Below are 19,628 nucleotides of genomic sequence, written 5' to 3' on the forward strand. Positions count from 1 at the left end.
TAATAGTCTATCCAGAAAACCCGGTGACTCATCAGGCTGTAGCCACTTTTGCAAGAGGTGGAGTAAGTCATAATACTGGGTCCTCGCAGGCTCAGCCGGCTTAAACCCCCACTGATGTACCCGCTGGGCCCAGACCAACACATTCACCCCCAGTCTTGCCAAAATCTCACCCTTTACTTTTTGGTTGTCGGCCGCATGATCGTCCGGCAAGTCGAAATACACCCGCTGGGAATCGGATGCCAGGAATGGAGCGACGACCTCAGCACACTGGTCACAGGGTAGCTTTTCCCTGATGGCCACTTTTTCGTACATCGCCAGGTAGGTTTCTATGTCGTCTGCGGGGGTCATCTTTGGAATCGCGTCACGGACTGCTTTTCGGGCATCGTGGACCCTCGGGGTTGCTCCTGCTGTCTGCAAAGCCATCACGTGTTGTAGCAGCAACTGGTTGGTCTCCTGCTGCTGCTTATAAGCCTCGCGTTGCTGCAGGTTTGTCTCTCGCTGCTGCAGATTAGTCTCCATTAGGGTCTTCACAACAGCCTCCATTTTGTTGTGGGGCACTGTTTGTAATACAGCTGGTTTAATGTACGACATACAACCATGCCTGAAAAATGCAGAGACCAAAAATATCGGCGTTCATGCCAGCCTCACTGCTCTTGCCCGTATCCTCCACCAATTGTGGGGACTTGCTCTGGTAGACAGGATTAGAGGACGCAGTATAGAGGCAACATCAAGTTGCAAGAGGCAAGTAACAAAGCAAACAGTCATAATCAAGCAAAAAGTCACCTTGTGGTGTTAGTGATAATTCACGCCATGTGGCAATTCTGCCTCAAAGATTCTTTGACCATAGCAGCACCAACCTGTTTTCACGCCAAACAGGTAGCAAGCCTTCATCCAGACACAAGGCTCCCAGATCCCAACACAAAGACATGGCTTCTGAGCCCAGCTGCCTATTTAAGGACAGCCAGGTGCTGCCAAAACCTAGACCAGCATTTAAAATCCGGTCCGGTATTTGACCTCACCTGGCTGTAAATCAGAGCCTAGCAGCACATGCTGTGAGGAAAATACCTGTTTTACCAGACCAAACCTGTCACTGTGCCACAATATATATATATATATATATATATATATATATTTGTCTGATATTCAAATTAGTTTGATAATCTGAAACATTTAAATGTGACAAATGTGCACAAACAAAAGAAATTTGTAAAGGGGCAAATACTTTTTCACAGCACTGTATTTACTAGAATAGAGAGAGCCTGATTATTACATGGGGTTAAGCTTTTTGCTTTGTAACTGATGCAAATACAGTAGTTTTGCATTGCCTGGGATATGTACAATTACAAAGCCTAAAGGCAAGCATCAGTATTTGCCATAACCGCACTATGTTGCTCTTTACGACTGAAACACTTTCCACTGTAATAAAAAGTGCTCTTTAACAACCGTTCCAATTTGCAAATCCACCGTTCTTCAGGGTTGCCCATTCCATTTGAGTCATACGTAGATTAACTCAGCAGAGGCTAAAATAACTGTGTGTGAGGGTCCAGTAATTATTCAGAGGGGATCGCAGCTTCCAGAAGGGGGAGGAGGGCAATAATGTATACGATTTGTCTGCTATTGTTCTCAATATAAAGAGTGTCACTGCTGCCATATTGGACTATAGCACATCCCGTCAGTCAAATGTCAATCAATAAAATAAATCATGGAAGTCCTAATATAATACTGTCCGAAACAACAACTTACAAAGGCACAAACCCCTCTATACAGGATAATAAAATCATTGATCTATGTTTAATAGAGAAGACGAAGAAGCTAAAAAGGTCAGGGAGCGCATTCACTGTAAAACCCTAAGTCCCCTGCTACATGTTCATTTCTGTAGTACAATTATCACTATGGGGCTCATGTTCTTTATGAATGTGATTAGTGTAATAGGTAACGCTGTGACAGACTTTTGTTTAAAACTCCTATGGGAAAGGGGGGAAGGGTCTGCTTGCCAGAATCAGGGGTTTTCTGATGACTAATGTTAATGGCATGTCTATAGACCATGCTGATCAGGAGTGGTGCTGTGGAAAGCCAAATGGGCTGTAGGCGCTTCATTTGAACTATTTGTCCAAGCCACAATATTTAGCGTTTAGTGTTGGTCATTGGAACACCCCTCTTAAAGGAACCTTTCATCACATTTTTGGCCCCTAAATTTCCCCACACCGCTGTACATAATGATAAAAGGTTTCTAAACATGTCACTTCTGTGAAGAGTCATGTAGGAGGTCCAGGTCTCCCCTGGAGTCATGTATCCACAGCACTTCTGGCTAGGTTAATGTCCCACAGCCTAGGGTACATCATTACATGGCAGCTCAGGCAACATCCGGTGCATGCGCATTGCAGTTGGGGCCAGTACACCTTGTTTCACTGACCATGCACCAGATGCTACTACAGCTGGCTTGCAATAAGGAGTAACTCAAGGAGTAACGGACTGCCCACATGACTCTTCACTGGTAGCGCACACTACTTTCTAAGGCTACATTCACACCTCCAGCAGGGCAAATATCTTAGTGGGTTTCCAGCATAAGTGCCTGCTTTGCCTGGCAGAAAGACACCGTTTATGCCAGGAAACCTGCGGGATACACGTTGTATCTCATTATAGTGAATGGGAATTCACCAATGTGCAGTGGAGTCCAGCTATGCCAGATACATTAACCCTTGTAGTCTGTTCCTCTACCGGATTTGCCATGCTGGAGATGTGAACACAGCATAACCAGGGGCGTAGCTATAGGTGGTGCAGAGGTAGCAGTCGCTACCAGGCCCAGGAGCCTGAGGGGCCCCAAAGACCCTTGTACCACATGAGAAGACACCTGTTTTATAGAAGGTAAATGCTGGAAGTTACACCTCTGGCTGGAAGAAACGTGTTAGGTCAAGACCTTTGGCATGGTGAGGGGTGCAGTTTCAATTTTTGCCTCAGGCAGCAGGAAGGCAATGTGCTTCCCTGCCCCTGGCCACGAAGCAATGAGGGATGGGGGGCCCAAGCTAAACTCTTGCATCAGGGCCCATGAGCCTTTATCTACGCCCCTGAGCATAACTTTATATTTCCCTGCAAGGAACAGCTTGGACATCTATAGAGACCTATCACCATCGTGTGTAATGCTATGGGGCGGTTTTGGGGATGAAAAAGTGTTTGCAGGTTTTCATTTAATACAAAGGTCAATAAACAAAACCTCTCAGTTGTAATAGGAAACTCATATGTGAACCTTTTATGTAGCACTTAAAGGGGTTCTCCACTATTAACACTTCTGGAGTAGGACACGTCTGCACATCAGTGGTGCAGATATACCACTATTCTCCATACGGGTATTACTATACCTGAAAAGTGCATGTCCTACATACAAAGACTTCATCTGCACATCTGGAAGTGGCACTAGTGGAGGACCCCGGTAACTACTGAGACAGACCGCCACATCAAGATACCATTTTGTGTGTCAGATATTCAATGGGTCTGCCACATTTCCAAGCCTCTACAAGCATTGATATAAATGTCTCCAATGTATAACCATATATAGCAAAACAATCTTGAGCACTCCATGATGGCCTATGCATTCTGCTTCTTTACAACCACTATCCACAGATGTAGTGTTTAAGCATCATGATACATGACGGCGTTTACCTGTAGTCCTATCTAAAACTGCCGCGTGGTATCATGATGAACTTTTCCAAGTGACAACATCAGCTCTGCTACATGTATATGAAGAACATAGGATAGACTGAAATACACATTTCCGCACTGCTTTAATGACTGCAGAGCAATGGTATCTTCTGCCGTCTGTGCTGCCAGTGCAGCTTAGGGGGTTAACATAATGTGGTTGTCTCGCTGGCTGCCAATATCTCCTTCCTGTCAGATGCATTAGCAAGGAAGAAAGTTGGCCACTGTGGTTAAACAAGGAATTTCAGACAAAGGCAATGATTCGCCTTACGCCTGAGCTTGTTTGAAATAGCTGTAAAGAAGCAAAACTGTGTTCTTACAAGGAAATGTTCATTTATAGCCTCCAAGCCTCCTCCAAGACAATGCGAGAAGATGAAAAGAGGCTCTCTTACCTTGAAGTTGTGTGCTTTCTCATAGTTGAAATGGTTGTCATTTTGCGTTAGGGCTGCTCTTCTGACCAGCGAGGTGATCTGCGAATAGGCAAAGAGTTTCAGAGGCTGCCACAATAATGCACTCCTGCCCCCCACTTTCACCCCCAGTGCCAGCGCCAGAAGCTCCTGGTGCTTCCTGCCTTTTTTGGACTTATGGACAGCAGCGTAGTTCTTTTCACTCTCCAACCATAGCTCCTCAGACAGCATAGTGTCAGAATCCCAGATTTTTTGCATTTCCTCCTCCGAGCCTTGGAGGCTGACAGGCACTAGGTTGGTCCAGCTGCTTCTGATGCTACACAGCAGATTGGAAGCAGCTGCAGCCCATTCTGCAGAGACCTCCGACATGTGACTTGAATGGGCTGTCTTGTGGGATGGAAGGAGCTTCTGCATTTCAAGAACTAGTTGACCGCTTTGTTTTACTTCTCAAAGACAGGCGTGTGCCTGAGACAACTGCAGCCCTCACGCTGAACGCAGACAAAAGACCCTCCTCAGCAGCAGCATCCAACCACAAGTTCACCGAGGATGGGAGGGAGGAAGATTTATCAGCCACTTGCACAACTCTTTTCAATAAGGAGCATCACTTCTCCGCAATGAGCACATCTCATGCGTGATGCTCCTCTATGCCCCCAAAAAAGACCTGGAAACCAATAGATTAAACCATGCTAAATCCTGCTGATGGATTAATCTTGAAATGATAAAATCTCTCCCTCTTCATATCCTGTGTGAGTGTAAATCCTGCAGGAGTCGGAGGAGGATTAGCAGAGGGCTCTCTGGCACGTCATTATTAATCTATGGCTCCCAGATTCTCCTAATAGCTTTCTGGGCCCCCTTGCCGACATCTTTTTAACCCTTTCACGGAAGAGGCGTTAAATATATGCATGAACCTCAGCTGGTCATAAGTGACCAATGTGCTTAATCTAGTAAATTGGGGATGAGTAATACTGATGATGCGTCTCTATTAGTATCTCATCTAGACAGATAGATATCATATAGTTTACTCATCCTGGATGCCTAATAGATGAAGTGCTTTTACGCTGACTTTTTATGGCATATAAGCCTATGAGGAGGAGAACCCCTTTAGAAATGGTCAAAAATCTCAGTGACAATGACTGTGCCCTGTAAATGCTTAGAAATAAATGATTAAAACTAAACCAACATGAATCCAGTGGTCCCATAGGGTTATGTTCACATCCGGAGAAACACATGGAGGCTCAGTTCGTCAAGAATAGCGGAGAGAAAAGACCTGCATGCAGGACTTTTTTCTCTGCAAAGAAAAATCGGTCAATGGGATCTGTTAGGCTCCGTTCCTGTAAGTTATGTGCTGAATCCGGCACTTCCGATATTTTCGTTCTTCTGCTCCTATAACAGAGCGGAAGAACGGAAATGAATAACGGTGATGTGAAAGGGCCCTAAACCTCACAGTGATCAGTTGCTATGTGCTCCATTTTCAGTTTTGAAAGGTTATGTTCACACTAATGTTTTAATGTCTTTTAATTATTTCTCATGCACACACAAAAAAAAGGCTAGGCTCACACCAGGGTGTCCATCAAGAGCCAGGATATTGCTTTCCTAAATGTATTGAAATGGGCTGGGACTATTCTTTTCAATACAACTGCATGCAAAAAAATACTGCGTGATACATTTTTAATTTCTTTTTTGAATGATGTTCCACGGGCTGGAATTCTCCCTTACAAACCGGCCTCTGCAGCATCCGGCACATGTGAAGTGCACAGATGAAGCTGTACGGCACAAGTACCAGATGGCACTGGAGTTGTCTTGTAATGATGTGTCCCAACCTGTCCAGGGCTCAGGAGGCCAGGATTGCCCACATGACTTATCTTGAGTAATTTACAAAGCTGTATGGGCTATGTAAAGGGACATGAAAAGAAAGCTACCGTATTTCTCAGCAGTATAACAACATTGTCACAGAAATGTCACGAAATAAACAACCTGTTACATATGCAACCTTCTGCAAATTTTACTTCAGGTCTGATCAGACAAAGTCACCACTTCACAAAATCGAGTGCACTTTCAAAACAATAAAGGCGCCATACACATTGAATAGCCATTCAACTGACCGCTATTCCTCCCGATTCTCTCCCGACTCACCCACACACATGTTCAGCTCAGACAAACATCGATGTGCATTCAATAGAGAGAGAGGAGAAAGCTGCTACTAGACACCTCTGGCGGCAGCTTAACTCCCAGAAGAACAAAAGTATCGCCCAAAAATATTCACATCGTCTGATGAAGCTCCCCATACATAACTTGTTGGGGAGAGTCGGGAGCTCCCCATACACATTACACTGTCGGCGCAACCTACTGGGGGCCTTTGAGTTCCCATGTTCAGGTTTTTTTATACAGTTTATGAAACCAAAGGAAGGAATGGATCCTAAACTGCGGACAAGAATACAGAGATGGAGTCCTTTTCTCGCTTTAAATAAATCCATAGCAAAAACAGCATAAAAAAAAATCTGAAGGTGGAAACCCAGCCTTAAACTGTCCCATTGGAAAACGACTTATGTTTCTTAGCGCTCATGCACATGGCCGTTTCCTGGCTGTGGCCGTATTGCGGCCCGCAAACGGCGAGTCAGCAATATACGGCTATGGCCATGGGCACACCATATCACGGATGAGGACCCATTTACTTGAATGGGTCCGCATTCTGGAAGCAGCAGTGCGGAACTGAGGGCACGGAACCCCACAGAAGCACTACAGAGTGTTTCCGTGGGGTTTCTCTACATGCCCCCGCGCTGCAAAAAAATAATTGTGCATGCACTACTTTCTTGCGGTGCGGACCGTCGGATGTGGATCGCGTACTGCGTACCAAGTGACTGGGTTCTGCGTTCGCCTACGGCGGCCCTAAGATCGGTGCCCATGCCCTTAACTTTACTTAGTGAATGTAAAGGGATTCTGTCAGCAGTTCTGACCATGCTACACCGCTGACAGCACTAAGTAGTGGGTGAGAAGAGCAGGACAAACAGACATTTTGTGGAACTTTTGTCTTTTGTCAGTAGTAGTGCAAATTAGAGTTGTTGCGATACCAAATTTTTGATTCGGTTTCGATACCATGAAAAAGTATTGCGATACTCGATACCATTCGATACCACGCAAAAAAAATAAACAAAAAAAGCCACGTGCATTCCTCATTTTTAAAAATGGCGAATCGCGCAGTTTTTATTTTATTTTTTCTGTTCCGGCATTCACCACCTAGATTTTTTTTTATATTTTAATAGTTTGGACTTTTCTGACGTGGCGACGTAATATGTTTATTATTTATATATTTTATATGTGAAATTGGGAAAAGGGGGTGATTTATACTTCATATCTTAGTGTTTTTTTTTTTTTTTTTTACACTTTTTATTTAATAACTATTTCCCCCCCTTAGGGGCTAGAACCTGGGATCTTTCATCCCTTTTCCTATTCAGCCTGATAGATCTCTATCAGGGTGAATAGGACTTCACACTGTCCCTGCTGCTCTGTGCTTTGTGCACACAGCATCAGGGATGTTACCATGGCAACCAGGGCTTCTGTAGCGTCCTGGCTGCCATGGTAACCGATCGGAGCCCCAGCATTACACTGCTGGGGCTCCGATCAGAAGCTGCCACTGCACCACCAATGAGGGGGAGGGGAGAGGTCCCTGTGGCCACTGCCACCAATGATTTTAATACTGGGGGGTTGAGATGGGCCGGCGCACTGTGCCACCAATGATTTTAATGGGTTGGGGGGCACACTGCACCACCAATGATAATTACCCCTTTATACAGGAGGCGGGTACTGGCAGATCAGCGGCAGTTAACTGCCGCTGATCGCAGCTCCCTGTCAGGGGCAGGGTGCCGGCAATGCGATTCTGCTGCCAGCACCCGCCTCCTGTATGTGTTAAAGACTGACTACTATATGGGACTCCAGACTTTCACTATCAGGCCACACAGAGCGGCGCCCAGCGATGTCTCAGCACTCACCATTAGTCCTGGGCGCCGCTCCGTTCGCCTGCAGTGCTCCATTACTGTCTCCTCTCCTGCTCCACATGCTGCTGATTACTATCGGAGCGATGGGAGGAGACATCAGCTTCACTAGTGGGCGTTCCTTCTCCCTGGCTGTAGCGCTGTCCAATCGCAGCGCAGGGAAAAGGAACGCCCACTAGTGAAGCTGATGTCTCCTCCCATCGCTCCGATAGTAATCAGCAGCATGTGGAGCAGGAGAGGAGACAGTAATGGGGCACTGCGGGCGAACGGAGCGGCGCCCAGGACTAATGGTGAGTGCAGAGACATCGCTGGGCGCCGCTCTGTGTGGAAATAATCCTATCATTGGTGGCGCAGTGCGCCCGCCCCTCCTCCGCCCCTCTCTTCTCATTGCCGCCTTTCCTCCGTGGTGCCGCCCCTCCTCCGCCCCTCTCTTCTCATTGCCGCCCCTCTCTTCTCATTGCCGCCCCTCCTCCGCCCCTCTCTTCTCATTGCCGCCCCTCCTCCGTGGTGCCGCCCCTCTCTTCTCATTGCCGCCCCTCTCTTCTCATTGCCGCCCCTCCTCCGCCCCTCTCTTCTCATTGGTGGCAGCGGCAGCAGCACAGGGGGGAGGGAGGACAGCTTCCTTCTCCCCTTGCTGCTGAGAGAACATGAGCGCGCCGATAGCAGCGCGCTCATGTTCAGAGATACTAGACTGCGCAGAAGCGCAGCCCAGTATCGAAAAAACGGAAATCCCGGTATCGTATCGATACCGGGACAAAAGTATCGATTGGGTATCGAAATTTCGATACCCGCAACAACCCTAGTGCAAATATGTACTTTTATTTTACCAGATTTATCTCTTGCAATGGTTTACCAGCCCCTCCCCACTGCTTTGAGTGACAGCTACAGCATTAACCCCTTAGTGACCACCCATACGTGTTTTTACTGACGTAAACAAAGGGGGTTTTAGCTAAACGGCTAGCTTTAATCAATCATTACATGTACTTAAAATTGTGCATTAAAAACTATAACTTGTCCTGCAAAAAATAAGACCTCATACAAGTACATTTATGAAAAAACAAAAAAGTTCTAGCTCTTGGAATGCAATTTTTTAAAAAAATGTGCTTGGTCATTAAGGGGTTAAACCAGGAGAACACTACAACTGTCACTGAGAGGGGAAGGTCTGTGAGGCAGATCAATGCAGAGAGCACTTCACAGTGAAGCCCTGCCCTGAGCACTTGCTGGAGCAGAACCTGGCAGAATAAAAGTAAATATTCACGCTACTCCTGATAGTAATAGCTCCACAAAAGCTGAAGCCCCTGCGTGGCAGTTTAGCATTGTCTGAACCGTTAACTCCCTTTAAAATTGAAATCTTATTGGTTACTATGAGCATTTTAACATCTTTTGCTCACAATTTCTATAATAGCTCACTCTAACCTTAATATATCTGCATTTACGCCATTCAAGATTTAAATATGATTCAACTAACAATTTGCAATCCCCCTCCAAATATGTTCTCTCGGTCTCATGTGGTTGATGGTGGAAGTGTGCATAGTACAATTACATGTCATTTTCAACATCTGCAAAGGAAACTGATAATTCATAACAAGACTTAAAGCAGTTGTCTCACTTCAGCAACTGGCATTTATCATGTAGAGAAAGTTAATACAAGGCACTTACAAGTGTATTGTGATTGTCCATATTGCTTCCTTGATTCATGTTTCCATCACACTATACACTGCTTGTTTCCATGGTTACCGTGGGAGTGCACATAGGCTGGTGCTTTTTCCTATAGTGTGCAAGCACGACAACCGATGCTGGATTGCAGGGTGGTCGTAACCATGGAAATGAGCAGTGTATAATGTGATGGAAAAATGAATCAAGGAAGCAATACGGACAATCACAATACATTAGTAAGTGCCTTGTATTAACTTTATCTACAATTTTTGCAGATGACACTAAACTGTAAAGTAATTAACACTGACGAGAACAATATACAGCTACAGATGGATCTGGATAGATTAGGCTACTTTCACACTAGCAGCACGGACCTCCGGCAGGCTGTTCCGTCGGGTGAACAGCCTGTTAGATCTGTCCTGCCGCTAGTGAACGTGTGCCCCTGGACTGCCGCTCTGTCCCCATTGACTATAATAGGGGCGGGGGCAGAGTTCCGGCGGAGGCAGCGCACGGCGATAGGCTGCCAGAATAAATGTCGGACATGTTTTATTCCGGCAGCCTCTTGCCATGCGCTGCCGTGCCTCTGCCGGAACTCCGCCCCTATTATAGTCAATTGGGACGGAGCGGCAGTCCGGGGGCACGCGTTCACTAGCGTCACCCGACGGAACAGCCTGCCGGAGGTCCGTACCGCTAGTGTGAAGGTAGCCTTAGAGGCTTGGGCAGATAAGTGGCAGATGAGGTTTAACACTGATAAATGTAAGGTTATGCACATAAGAAGGAATAATGCAAGTCACCTGTACATACTAAATGGTAAAACACTAGGTAACACTGACATGGAAAAGGGCTTAGTAATTTTAGTGAACAGCAAACTAAGCTGTAGTAACCAGTGTCAGGCAGCTGCTGCCAAAGCCAATAAGATAGTGGGTTGCATCAAAAGGAGCATAGATGCCTGAGAAGAGAACATAGTCCTACCACTTTCCAAATCACTAGTCAGACCACACATGGAGTACTTTGTACAGTTCTGGGCTCTTGTGAACAAGGCAGATATAGCAGAGCTGGAGAGGGTCCAGAAGAGGGCAACTAAAGTAATAACTGGAATGGGGGGACTACAAAGATTATTAGAATTGGGGTTATTCACTTTAGAAAAAAGACGACTGAGGGGAGATCTAATGACTATGTATAAATATATCAGGGGTCAGTACAGAGATCTCCCCCATCATCTATTTATCCCCAGGACTGTGACGAGGGGACATCCTCTGCGTCTGGAGGAAAGAAGGTTTGTACACAAACATAGAAGAGGATTCTTTACGGTAAGAGCAGTGAGACTATGGAGCTCTCTGCCTGAGGAGGTGGTGATGGTGAGTACAATAAAGGAATTCAAGAGGGGCCTGGATGTATTTCTGGAGCGTAATAATATTACAGGTTATAGCTACTAGAGAGGGGTCGTTGATCCAGAGAGTTATTCTGATTGCCTGATTGGAGGCGGGAAGGAATTTTTTCCCCCTTAAATTATGAAAATAGGCTTCTACCTAACAGTTTTTTTTTTGCCTTCCTCTGGATCAACTTGCAGGATAACAGGCCGAACTGGATGGACGGATGTCTATTTTTGGCCTTATGTACTATGTTACTATAAATGCCATTTGTTGAAGTGAGACAACTCTTTTAATATACACCTGGATTATTTCCCACCTGTATATAACATGCACTGTAGAATAATTCTCTATGGTACTAGAATAACATTTATGGCAAATATTCTATTTTGTGGTAACTGAATTGGTGTTAAAAGAAGATGTTTTAGTTGTATGCTTTTTTGCCACCAAGTCTTAAAAATAATACCAAATCAATGTTGTCCAAATTGATTTTGTAGTCCTGAGCTAAGCAGCAGAATCACAGGTTACACATCAGTTTCTTTCTCACACTGTGAAACTTGTTTTATCCAATGTGATTTCTTCCTGCTTTTTGCACTTGCTGTCTAATTTCGACAAGTCAGCTTGACCTTGTTAACTGGTGTTAAAAATTCTTTCCTGTACTGTGGGTCATTGTACTGTAGGTGGCTGCACAGTGTGTATGAAAAGCAGGAGCCGACTATCATCTTATTGAAACAAAGTACTAGATCATGCGGCTTGTAAATATGGCTTCATCAGGGCAATTGTCATGCCTCTTGATCAGTGATGCATCCAGGATGGGTATACTGCCAACCATTTGTATCAATGGCCACAAAGTATGAAACCCATGAGCGTTGGCATAATGAACTTACCTAAGAGATAATTCTGGTAGCTCTAATCGCTCTAGTTTGTCCCTGTTCCTTCATTATTTACACCAGACACTGGGAATTCCACTGATTTAACTGGGATTCATTTTTGACAAAAAATGACACTGGTTATTGTCCTAGGCTGGGATGGATATTGATGCTATTGTTGCACTGAATTGAATAGCATATCTCTTGGGTAATAGATAGGATCCATTAAAGTTACCGAAACAATTGTGGAACACAGTATCCATTTTTCGAATATGCCATCCCATTGATGACATCGGAGACATCGGAATGACAGAAATATTTCCATCCAATGAAAACATTGAAAATAAGTTTTGTTTTTTTACATTTATTCTATGGATGACAATGTAATACGAGCACAGTTCTATGTGATCTAAATAGGGCCAACTAATGACAAACTGTCCCACCTATCCCATAAACATATACATGTCTCCATCCATTAGATTAGACCAGTTTCAAACCAAATCCAAAGATGTGTTATGGGATATTTTGTGGTCCTATATAAATCTTAGCCTGACAGCAGTGATGCATAGAAATAAAAGTAATAGGGGGAGATTTTTCAAGACCGGCACTTTCTACCCTGGTCTTGATATTCCCTGCGCTGGCAGAGGATGAGCCTCGTTTATGAGGAGGAGCACACCTCATTTGCACCAGAAAACTGGTGTAAATGAAGAAACATTTTCCTGGCTCTTGGCCACACCTCGTTACCACCTTTGTGGGACAGTGGCAAGGGTGGAGTAAACAGAGAGTAACTTGAGACTTTTTCTTTAAACAAAAAGTCACATTTAAAAAGTCCCAAACACACAGCTTGCAACTTTTTAAAGCCACTTTTCTGGCGCAAGAGAGATGAGAAATCTCCCCCATGGAGTCTTCCCAAGAAAATGTTAAGAAAAACAGATGAGAGCTCAGTATTACTCGATATTTTGCAGGAACAGTACACAAGCACACAGGGGCGTAGCTAAAGGATCATGGGCCCGGGTGCAAGAGTTCAGCTTGGGCCCCCCTTCCCTCAGTGCTTTGTGGCCAGGGGCAGGGAAGCACATAGCCTTTCTACTGGCTGAGGCAAAAATTGAAATGGCAACACCTCCCCTCCAAATTCTTGACCCTAACCCCAGCCAGAGGGGTAACTTGACCAGAATGCACTTTCTCTAATACCAGTGTCTTCTTATGTGGCACAAGGGTCTTTGGGCCCCCTCAGGCTTCTGGGCCCAGGAGCAACTGCTACCTCTGCTGCCCCTATAGCTACACCCCTGCGAGCACACTACCCTTGCAGTCAGACACTGCTGCAATTCCTAGATATTTTCTATGGTAAATGGTAGGAATGATAGTAGCAGGTACCTCTGTGAACAAATACTTTCAGCTTGGAGGCTTTAGGAATCTATTACACTTGCCGGATTTGCATGGCCTATTTATTAAATCAATTATCGGTGGCTGTAGGAGACGGAATTTACCATGACAGATCTCCTTATTCAACCTGCCATGGCCCTGAGTATGTTAATTTGCTTTGATGTTAGTCCCAGCTGCCTTTCACCAAATGAAGAACTGTGCTAGAATCTCTGAGCTTCCAGCTATGACTGTCAGGAATGGACCACATCTAAGAAAGAGTTACTGATAGGAAAAGACAATGCAGGATCATAGAAAAATAACAAAGCGTACAGACTGTAAAGTTCTAGATGGTCAATTTGGTTGGACCATTGAGTGGTCTTGATGTCATCAATAAATGGTATTAGCAATTTTGCAGCTGCCAAGAGGTAATTGACTCTCGTCCATAGTCCATAATATGACTGAGAATCCAATTCTTGGCTCAAAAACAAAAATGTGGATGGTAATATCTCAGCTCTAACCTGAACATGAATCATGACTGCATGGTATAAATGTACCGTATACGGCACAGAATTGTTGCATAGTTTTTGTTTTCTATAACAACGAGAATGTTAGAACAGGTTTTCTTGCTTTTTCTGACCAGGTTTGGTCTTGGCACAAATTACACCATCCCTGAATGGAGCTGTATTAAAACAGTTTGGTTGTCTATACTGTACATTTGCAAATGTACAATACAGTATATCTGCTAATTATTTTCCATCTTTTCTCTCTAAGGGGTTTTCTGACACTCCACCTCCTGGTCCATTTTTATAAGTCATGCTGGTGTAGCTATGAGCTGAGCATGTATGGAGCAAAGTTAAGTCGCCTATGTTCAGTGGATGTCTAAGCCAATCTGGACTCCCATGTATGCAATTTCAGCAATAATGTTGCATTCATGGGCTCAGGTGCACCGATCACCGAAAAGATGGACAGGACTTTGGTGGAAGTTGTGAAATTCCTTCTAGGCGGGATCATATGACTGAATGGTCCTTACATTTTAAGTTAAAGTTTATTTAAGTGGCTGAGTTTATCAAATAGTTGTCATTAAGCACTAGATGTATGGTCCTGGACGGCCCTTTTAATTAAAGCTCCTCTAGATCAGTGGAATGTTTACAGCAGCAACAGATGAGTGTACTGTTCTTGTGGGAGGCAGTGACCTCCCTCTCATGTACTGTAATTACGCTTGGGAGGACAGGTCGGTCAATGTCTTATTGTGGTAAGAGTAATGAAGCCACATTAGAAGCTAAACTATCTGTTTAGTAATGATAGCATGGGTGTCCTTACCCGCTCAAATGATTGATTTTGGATCGCATTTATTAATTTTTATTTTGCTTTTTTAACACCTTCTTTTACAGTTTTCTTCCAATTCTAAACAACTAAAATGTAAAACTTAGACTAAACCACTGACTGACAGTGATGGACTATTTGTCATGAAAGGTAGGGAACAGTGCAGCCTTGTACTCCGCCCGTTCTAACTTCTCTACCTACTTGCATGGCGGCCCACAACTTGGCGATGGTACCTGACTTGACTAGGTGCAGGGGCCTAAACCTAATGGGTTAAAAGAATAGTCAGAAAAAAAAAGGCTAAAACCAGACAGGAAATCCAGAGAACAAACATAACAAGTTAGTGAGGAAGGAATGCCAATCACAGGCAATGGTGGCCACCCTAAGGAAGTATATGATGCCAGTGCTGAGCCTTATTGGTTCAGCGTTCCTGCTCCATGATAGGCTAGCCAACCCCACTGTCGGTGGGGCTGGTTGCCGTAGCAACAGAGCGACGCCAGCGGTGCTACCATAGTACAGCTAGACTTGCCACAGGAGCGCAGATGGGTAAGTATTTGACACTATTAAAGGGAAATGCTGAAGACAAAACAGTACCGTTGTACGGTAACGTTGCTACATTACTTGTTGGCTGATAATTAGGTATTGAGCTGAGATGATCAGCAGATACATGACTTGTATAAGGGACGACTCCATATGTGCACCCCCCAGTAGATGTCAGTGATTGATTGCTCATTACACAACACCAGCACCTGAGTCTCCAGTTAATTCCAACCTCTTCTGGTAAACTAAAACTGGTGGGTTATAAAATATTCAGCAAAAAGTTGTCAAACATGATGACTCTGGCTTTCCGTCTTTCCCAAGGGATGCAAGCGTGCGACATGCCACTTCTCATGATGAGTTTTCCCATCTAACATCAGTCAATTCCTGCCTAATTCGAATGTAGGTCAAACAAAAGACAGATAACGGAGCCATCGCAGACTTGTTTCTGTGTGGACGTGTTTGAAATGAATAACCAATGAAGGAGCAGCTTAATCTTGCCATAGGCGGAAGTAATGTCGGAGGATTATAGTGCGTGTCTAGAGAAACGGGTTCAGCTCTCGGAGTGAAGTACAAATCAGTGGGTTCTTTTTATTATTTTTTATAATGTTAATCTCTTCACACGTTATCGGAACTTCAGTGGGTGCCTCCCAGGCATCTACTGCTTCACACAAAATCTTCTAATGCTTCATATACTATGCAGCCCCTGTGCAATATACAGTAACATTAGATATTTTAACTCTTAATTCACAAGCTTCACAATCTTTCTTATGCCATAAGATAGGGATAGGTCATCAATATCAGATTGGTGGGAGGTCTGACTCCTGGCACCCACGCTGATCAGCTGTTTGAAGAGAAAGCAGTACTCGTTTGAGCGCTGCCTTCTCTTCACCTATTACCTGCTCGCCTGTGCAACAGCAGCGGTGCGCAGTGTAATTCCAACTATAGCGTTCCCATTCACTTCAATGGGACGGCTCCTGTCTGTTCAAGTGAATAAGACAAAGCCATTCAATAGAAGCGAATGGGGACGCCATAGTTGTAATTACACTGCTCGCCGCTGCAGGTAAACAGTGAAGAGACAACAATGCCAGTATGAGCGCAGCCTTCTCTTCAAACAATTGATTAGCGGTGGTGCTGGTAGTCGGCCCCCGCCAATCTGATATTGATGACCAATCCTGAGGCTAGGTCATCAATGGAAAAAAGCAGACAACCCCTTTAAAGGGGTTTTCTCATCTCAGACAATGGGGCATATCGCTAGGATATGCCTCCATTGTCTTATAGGTGCGGGTCCACTCGTTGAGACCCACACCTATATCAAGAACGGAGCCCCGAAAGTTAAGGAGAGCGCACTGTGCATGCGCAGCTGCCCTCCATTCATTTCCATGGGGCCGCCGAAAATAGCCGAGAGCTGGCTCGGCTATTGCCGTCTGCCCCAATGAAATGAATTGGAGCATGGGCTGCGCATGCGCGGCACACTACCATTCAATTCTATGGGAGAGGCGGGGATTAGCGCTTGGTGGTGGATGGACCCTGGAAAATCTGGGGTCCTCCAGTCACAGCACTCCCCGCTCCGTTCTCGAAATAGGTGCGGGTCCCAGTGGTGGGACCCGCACCTATCAGACAATGGTGGCGTATCCTAGCAATATGCCCCCATTGTCTAAGATGGGAATACCCCTTTAAGGGGACACGATCATCAATTTTTCTCACACATTCACAGCCTATATGTGAATATTCTATCTAATTTGTTTTTACAAATCAATGGTTTTCCATGGATTCTACTTCCTGCCCTAGCTTTTTAACTTCAGTCAGATCATTCACTGCGGCCAGAGAGGAAAGGGTGTGTGTGACTCAATTAGACCATCACACTTTAAACTAATAAGTGCTATGTTCTTCTGGGGGCATCTTTATCTAGGCCTATCAGGAGAATACTAGAGCCATTACATTGTCATCCTAATTCTACACCTACTATTATACTAATAGATAACATTTGCCCCTCACAGCAGCAATAAACTGACAATGGATTAGTTATCTATATAGGATTTTTTTGTATCTATCTGTGCTGACTGCTACAGATCTGTGCTGTATTTAATTTTTAATGGTTTATAACTGCTGAAATGAAAAGAAAATAGGCAAAAATTATAAAAAAAAAAAAAAATTCTATGAATATTCAGTTTAAGAAAAGAAATGGAAGTGTCCCTTTAAAGAAGTGTTAGCAGTAATAGCTCCTTCTTGTGTCCCCACACTAACAGTCATTGTTATGTGTTCACAAGTTAAGTGCTATCAGGACACTGAGTGGATCGAAATACCCATCCACATCAAAGTGCACATCCGAACTGGCGTGAAAATTGGAAAGAGGACATTGAGTGGACATTAAAGGGAATCTCTCACCACATACCTTGTAGGGCTAAGCTCAGTTGAATGTGATGATACCTCTCACTTAATGTTCCCTTGCTACATTTAGGCCTCTTTCACACGGACGAGTTTTCCGTGCGGGTGCAATGCGTGAGGTGAACAGCATGCTCTATATTGTGCGTTTTTCACGCAGGCCTCATAGAAGTGAATAGGGCTGCGTGAAAATCGCGAGCATCCGCAAGCAGGTGCGGATGCAGTGCGATTTTCACAAATGGTTGCTAGGAGATGATCGGGATGGGGACCCTATCATTATTATTTTCCCTTATAACATGGTTATAAGGGAAAATAATAGCATTCCTAATACATAATGCTAAGTAAAATAGGGATGGAGGGGTAAAAAAAAAAAAAAAAAAAAATTTAACTCACCTCATCCAGACTTCTCTTCTGTCTTCTTCTTTGATGATCTGGGAGGAAAAGGACCTTTGATGACGTCACTGCGCTCATCACATGGTCCATTACATGATCTATCACATGGTCCATCACCATGGTGATTACCATGTTATAAGGGAAAATAATAAAATCTACAGAACACCTAACCCAAACCCGAACTTCTGTGAAGAAGTCCGGGTTCGGGTCTGGGTACCAAACATGCCGATTTTTCTCACGCGCGTGCAAAACGCTTTAAAACACTTTGCACTCGCGCGGAAAAATTTTGCATTTTCCTGCGACGCACCCGAATCCTATGCGGTCGTCAAACGCGACGCCCGTGTGAAAGAGGCCTTAGGGTATGACCATACTGCAAGATCATGAAGTGGTTGCTATATGGCCGCGTTGGTGTCAGCTACTGCACGGCCATACGAGCCTCAACGACTCCAATTAGCTTTTAAGGACAGCAATCTTTAGTTGATCTGCAATGCCATTAACCATATCCCCCTCTGCAATCATGGTTTTTGCAGAAGTTCCATAGAAGTGAATGGTGCAGAGGAAATGCATGAGCACCACTGCTTCATTCTCATGGGGAAGTTCAGCGGCATTTCTGGACCCCTGTTCCCTTGAATGCTGTGGGTCCCAGAGGTTGGACGCCCAGCAATCAAACACAACCCCTGTCCTGTGGATTAGCGATAAGTGATTAGTGGAAAAACCCCTTTAAAATTATCCCAGGCTCAGCAGATCCCCACCTTTCCTACACCTTAGGAAACAGAGACACTTTAATTAATGCTTTTGAAGTTGGAAAAACTATAGGACCATATAGATACATTTATTCCAACTACTTTTAATGATTTGCACAAAATTGGAGGCAGCCATTTTGAACTCGATACTAATTATCCCAGTACTGTTTAATTCATTTTTGTATATAGCAGCAACCAACATTTCAAGAGGTTATCCAGTGATGGATAATGAATACCTATCCTCAGGATAGGTCATCATTATCACATCAGCGGAGGTCCAAGTCTCGACACCTCCACCGTTTAGCTGATTCAGGGAGCTGCCATGCTCCCTGGAGCTCTGGGGAGTGCAGCCGACTCCTGGCAGCTTTCCAAGTATAGCGCCATGCATTGTATAGCAGCTGTGCTTGGTACTGCAGCTCGGCCCCATCCACTTCAATTAAAATTAGGCCATATGACCGATGTATGGTGACGTCACATGGCCTAGGAAGAGGCTGTGGTGCTCACAGAGCGCTTTTTCTAACAGCTGATCAGCTTAGGTCCCAGGTGTTGGACCTCCGCCGATCTGATATTGATGACCTATCCTGAGAATAGGCCATCAATAATATTTACCAGATAACCCCTTTAATATACAGCAAATTCATGTTTACCCCTTCAAAATTATTCCCACAGAGAATTAACAAAATTGTGGCATTAGACTCTCCAAAAGGGGCAAGAATGGGATCACAGCCCAGAAAAGAGTCGGAGAGTTTATGGTAAGATTGAAGGTGTATAAATGATCATGCTACAAAACCCACCAAGCTCCTGGTAAATTATGTCCAGAAATACGTAGAACTGGAAAACTAATAATCCATCAGCTCCGCCAGTTATTAGTCTAAAAAGTCAGGTCCTATTTGAACTCTGACCT

The 19,628-nt window shown here is 44.5% G+C and overlaps 1 protein-coding gene across 2 annotated transcripts in view; it reads right to left on the reverse strand.

The window, feature by feature from the left end:
• Window positions 1-19,628, reverse strand: part of CHN2 (chimerin 2) — a 365,034-nt gene that overhangs the window by 75,436 nt on the left and 269,970 nt on the right. For both annotated transcript variants that reach the window (XR_006389957.1, XM_044293227.1), the window contains exon 7: window positions 4,086-4,163. Coding sequence is in view for 1 of the 2 variants with exons in the window: in XM_044293227.1 (XP_044149162.1) it covers window positions 4,086-4,163 (78 nt within the window). In the remaining variant the exon portion in view is untranslated. The remainder of the gene's footprint in view (window positions 1-4,085; window positions 4,164-19,628) is intronic.

Source organism: Bufo gargarizans, chromosome 5 (assembly GCF_014858855.1).
Source record: "Bufo gargarizans isolate SCDJY-AF-19 chromosome 5, ASM1485885v1, whole genome shotgun sequence".
In the NCBI taxonomy this organism is placed as follows: Eukaryota; Metazoa; Chordata; class Amphibia; order Anura; family Bufonidae; genus Bufo; species Bufo gargarizans.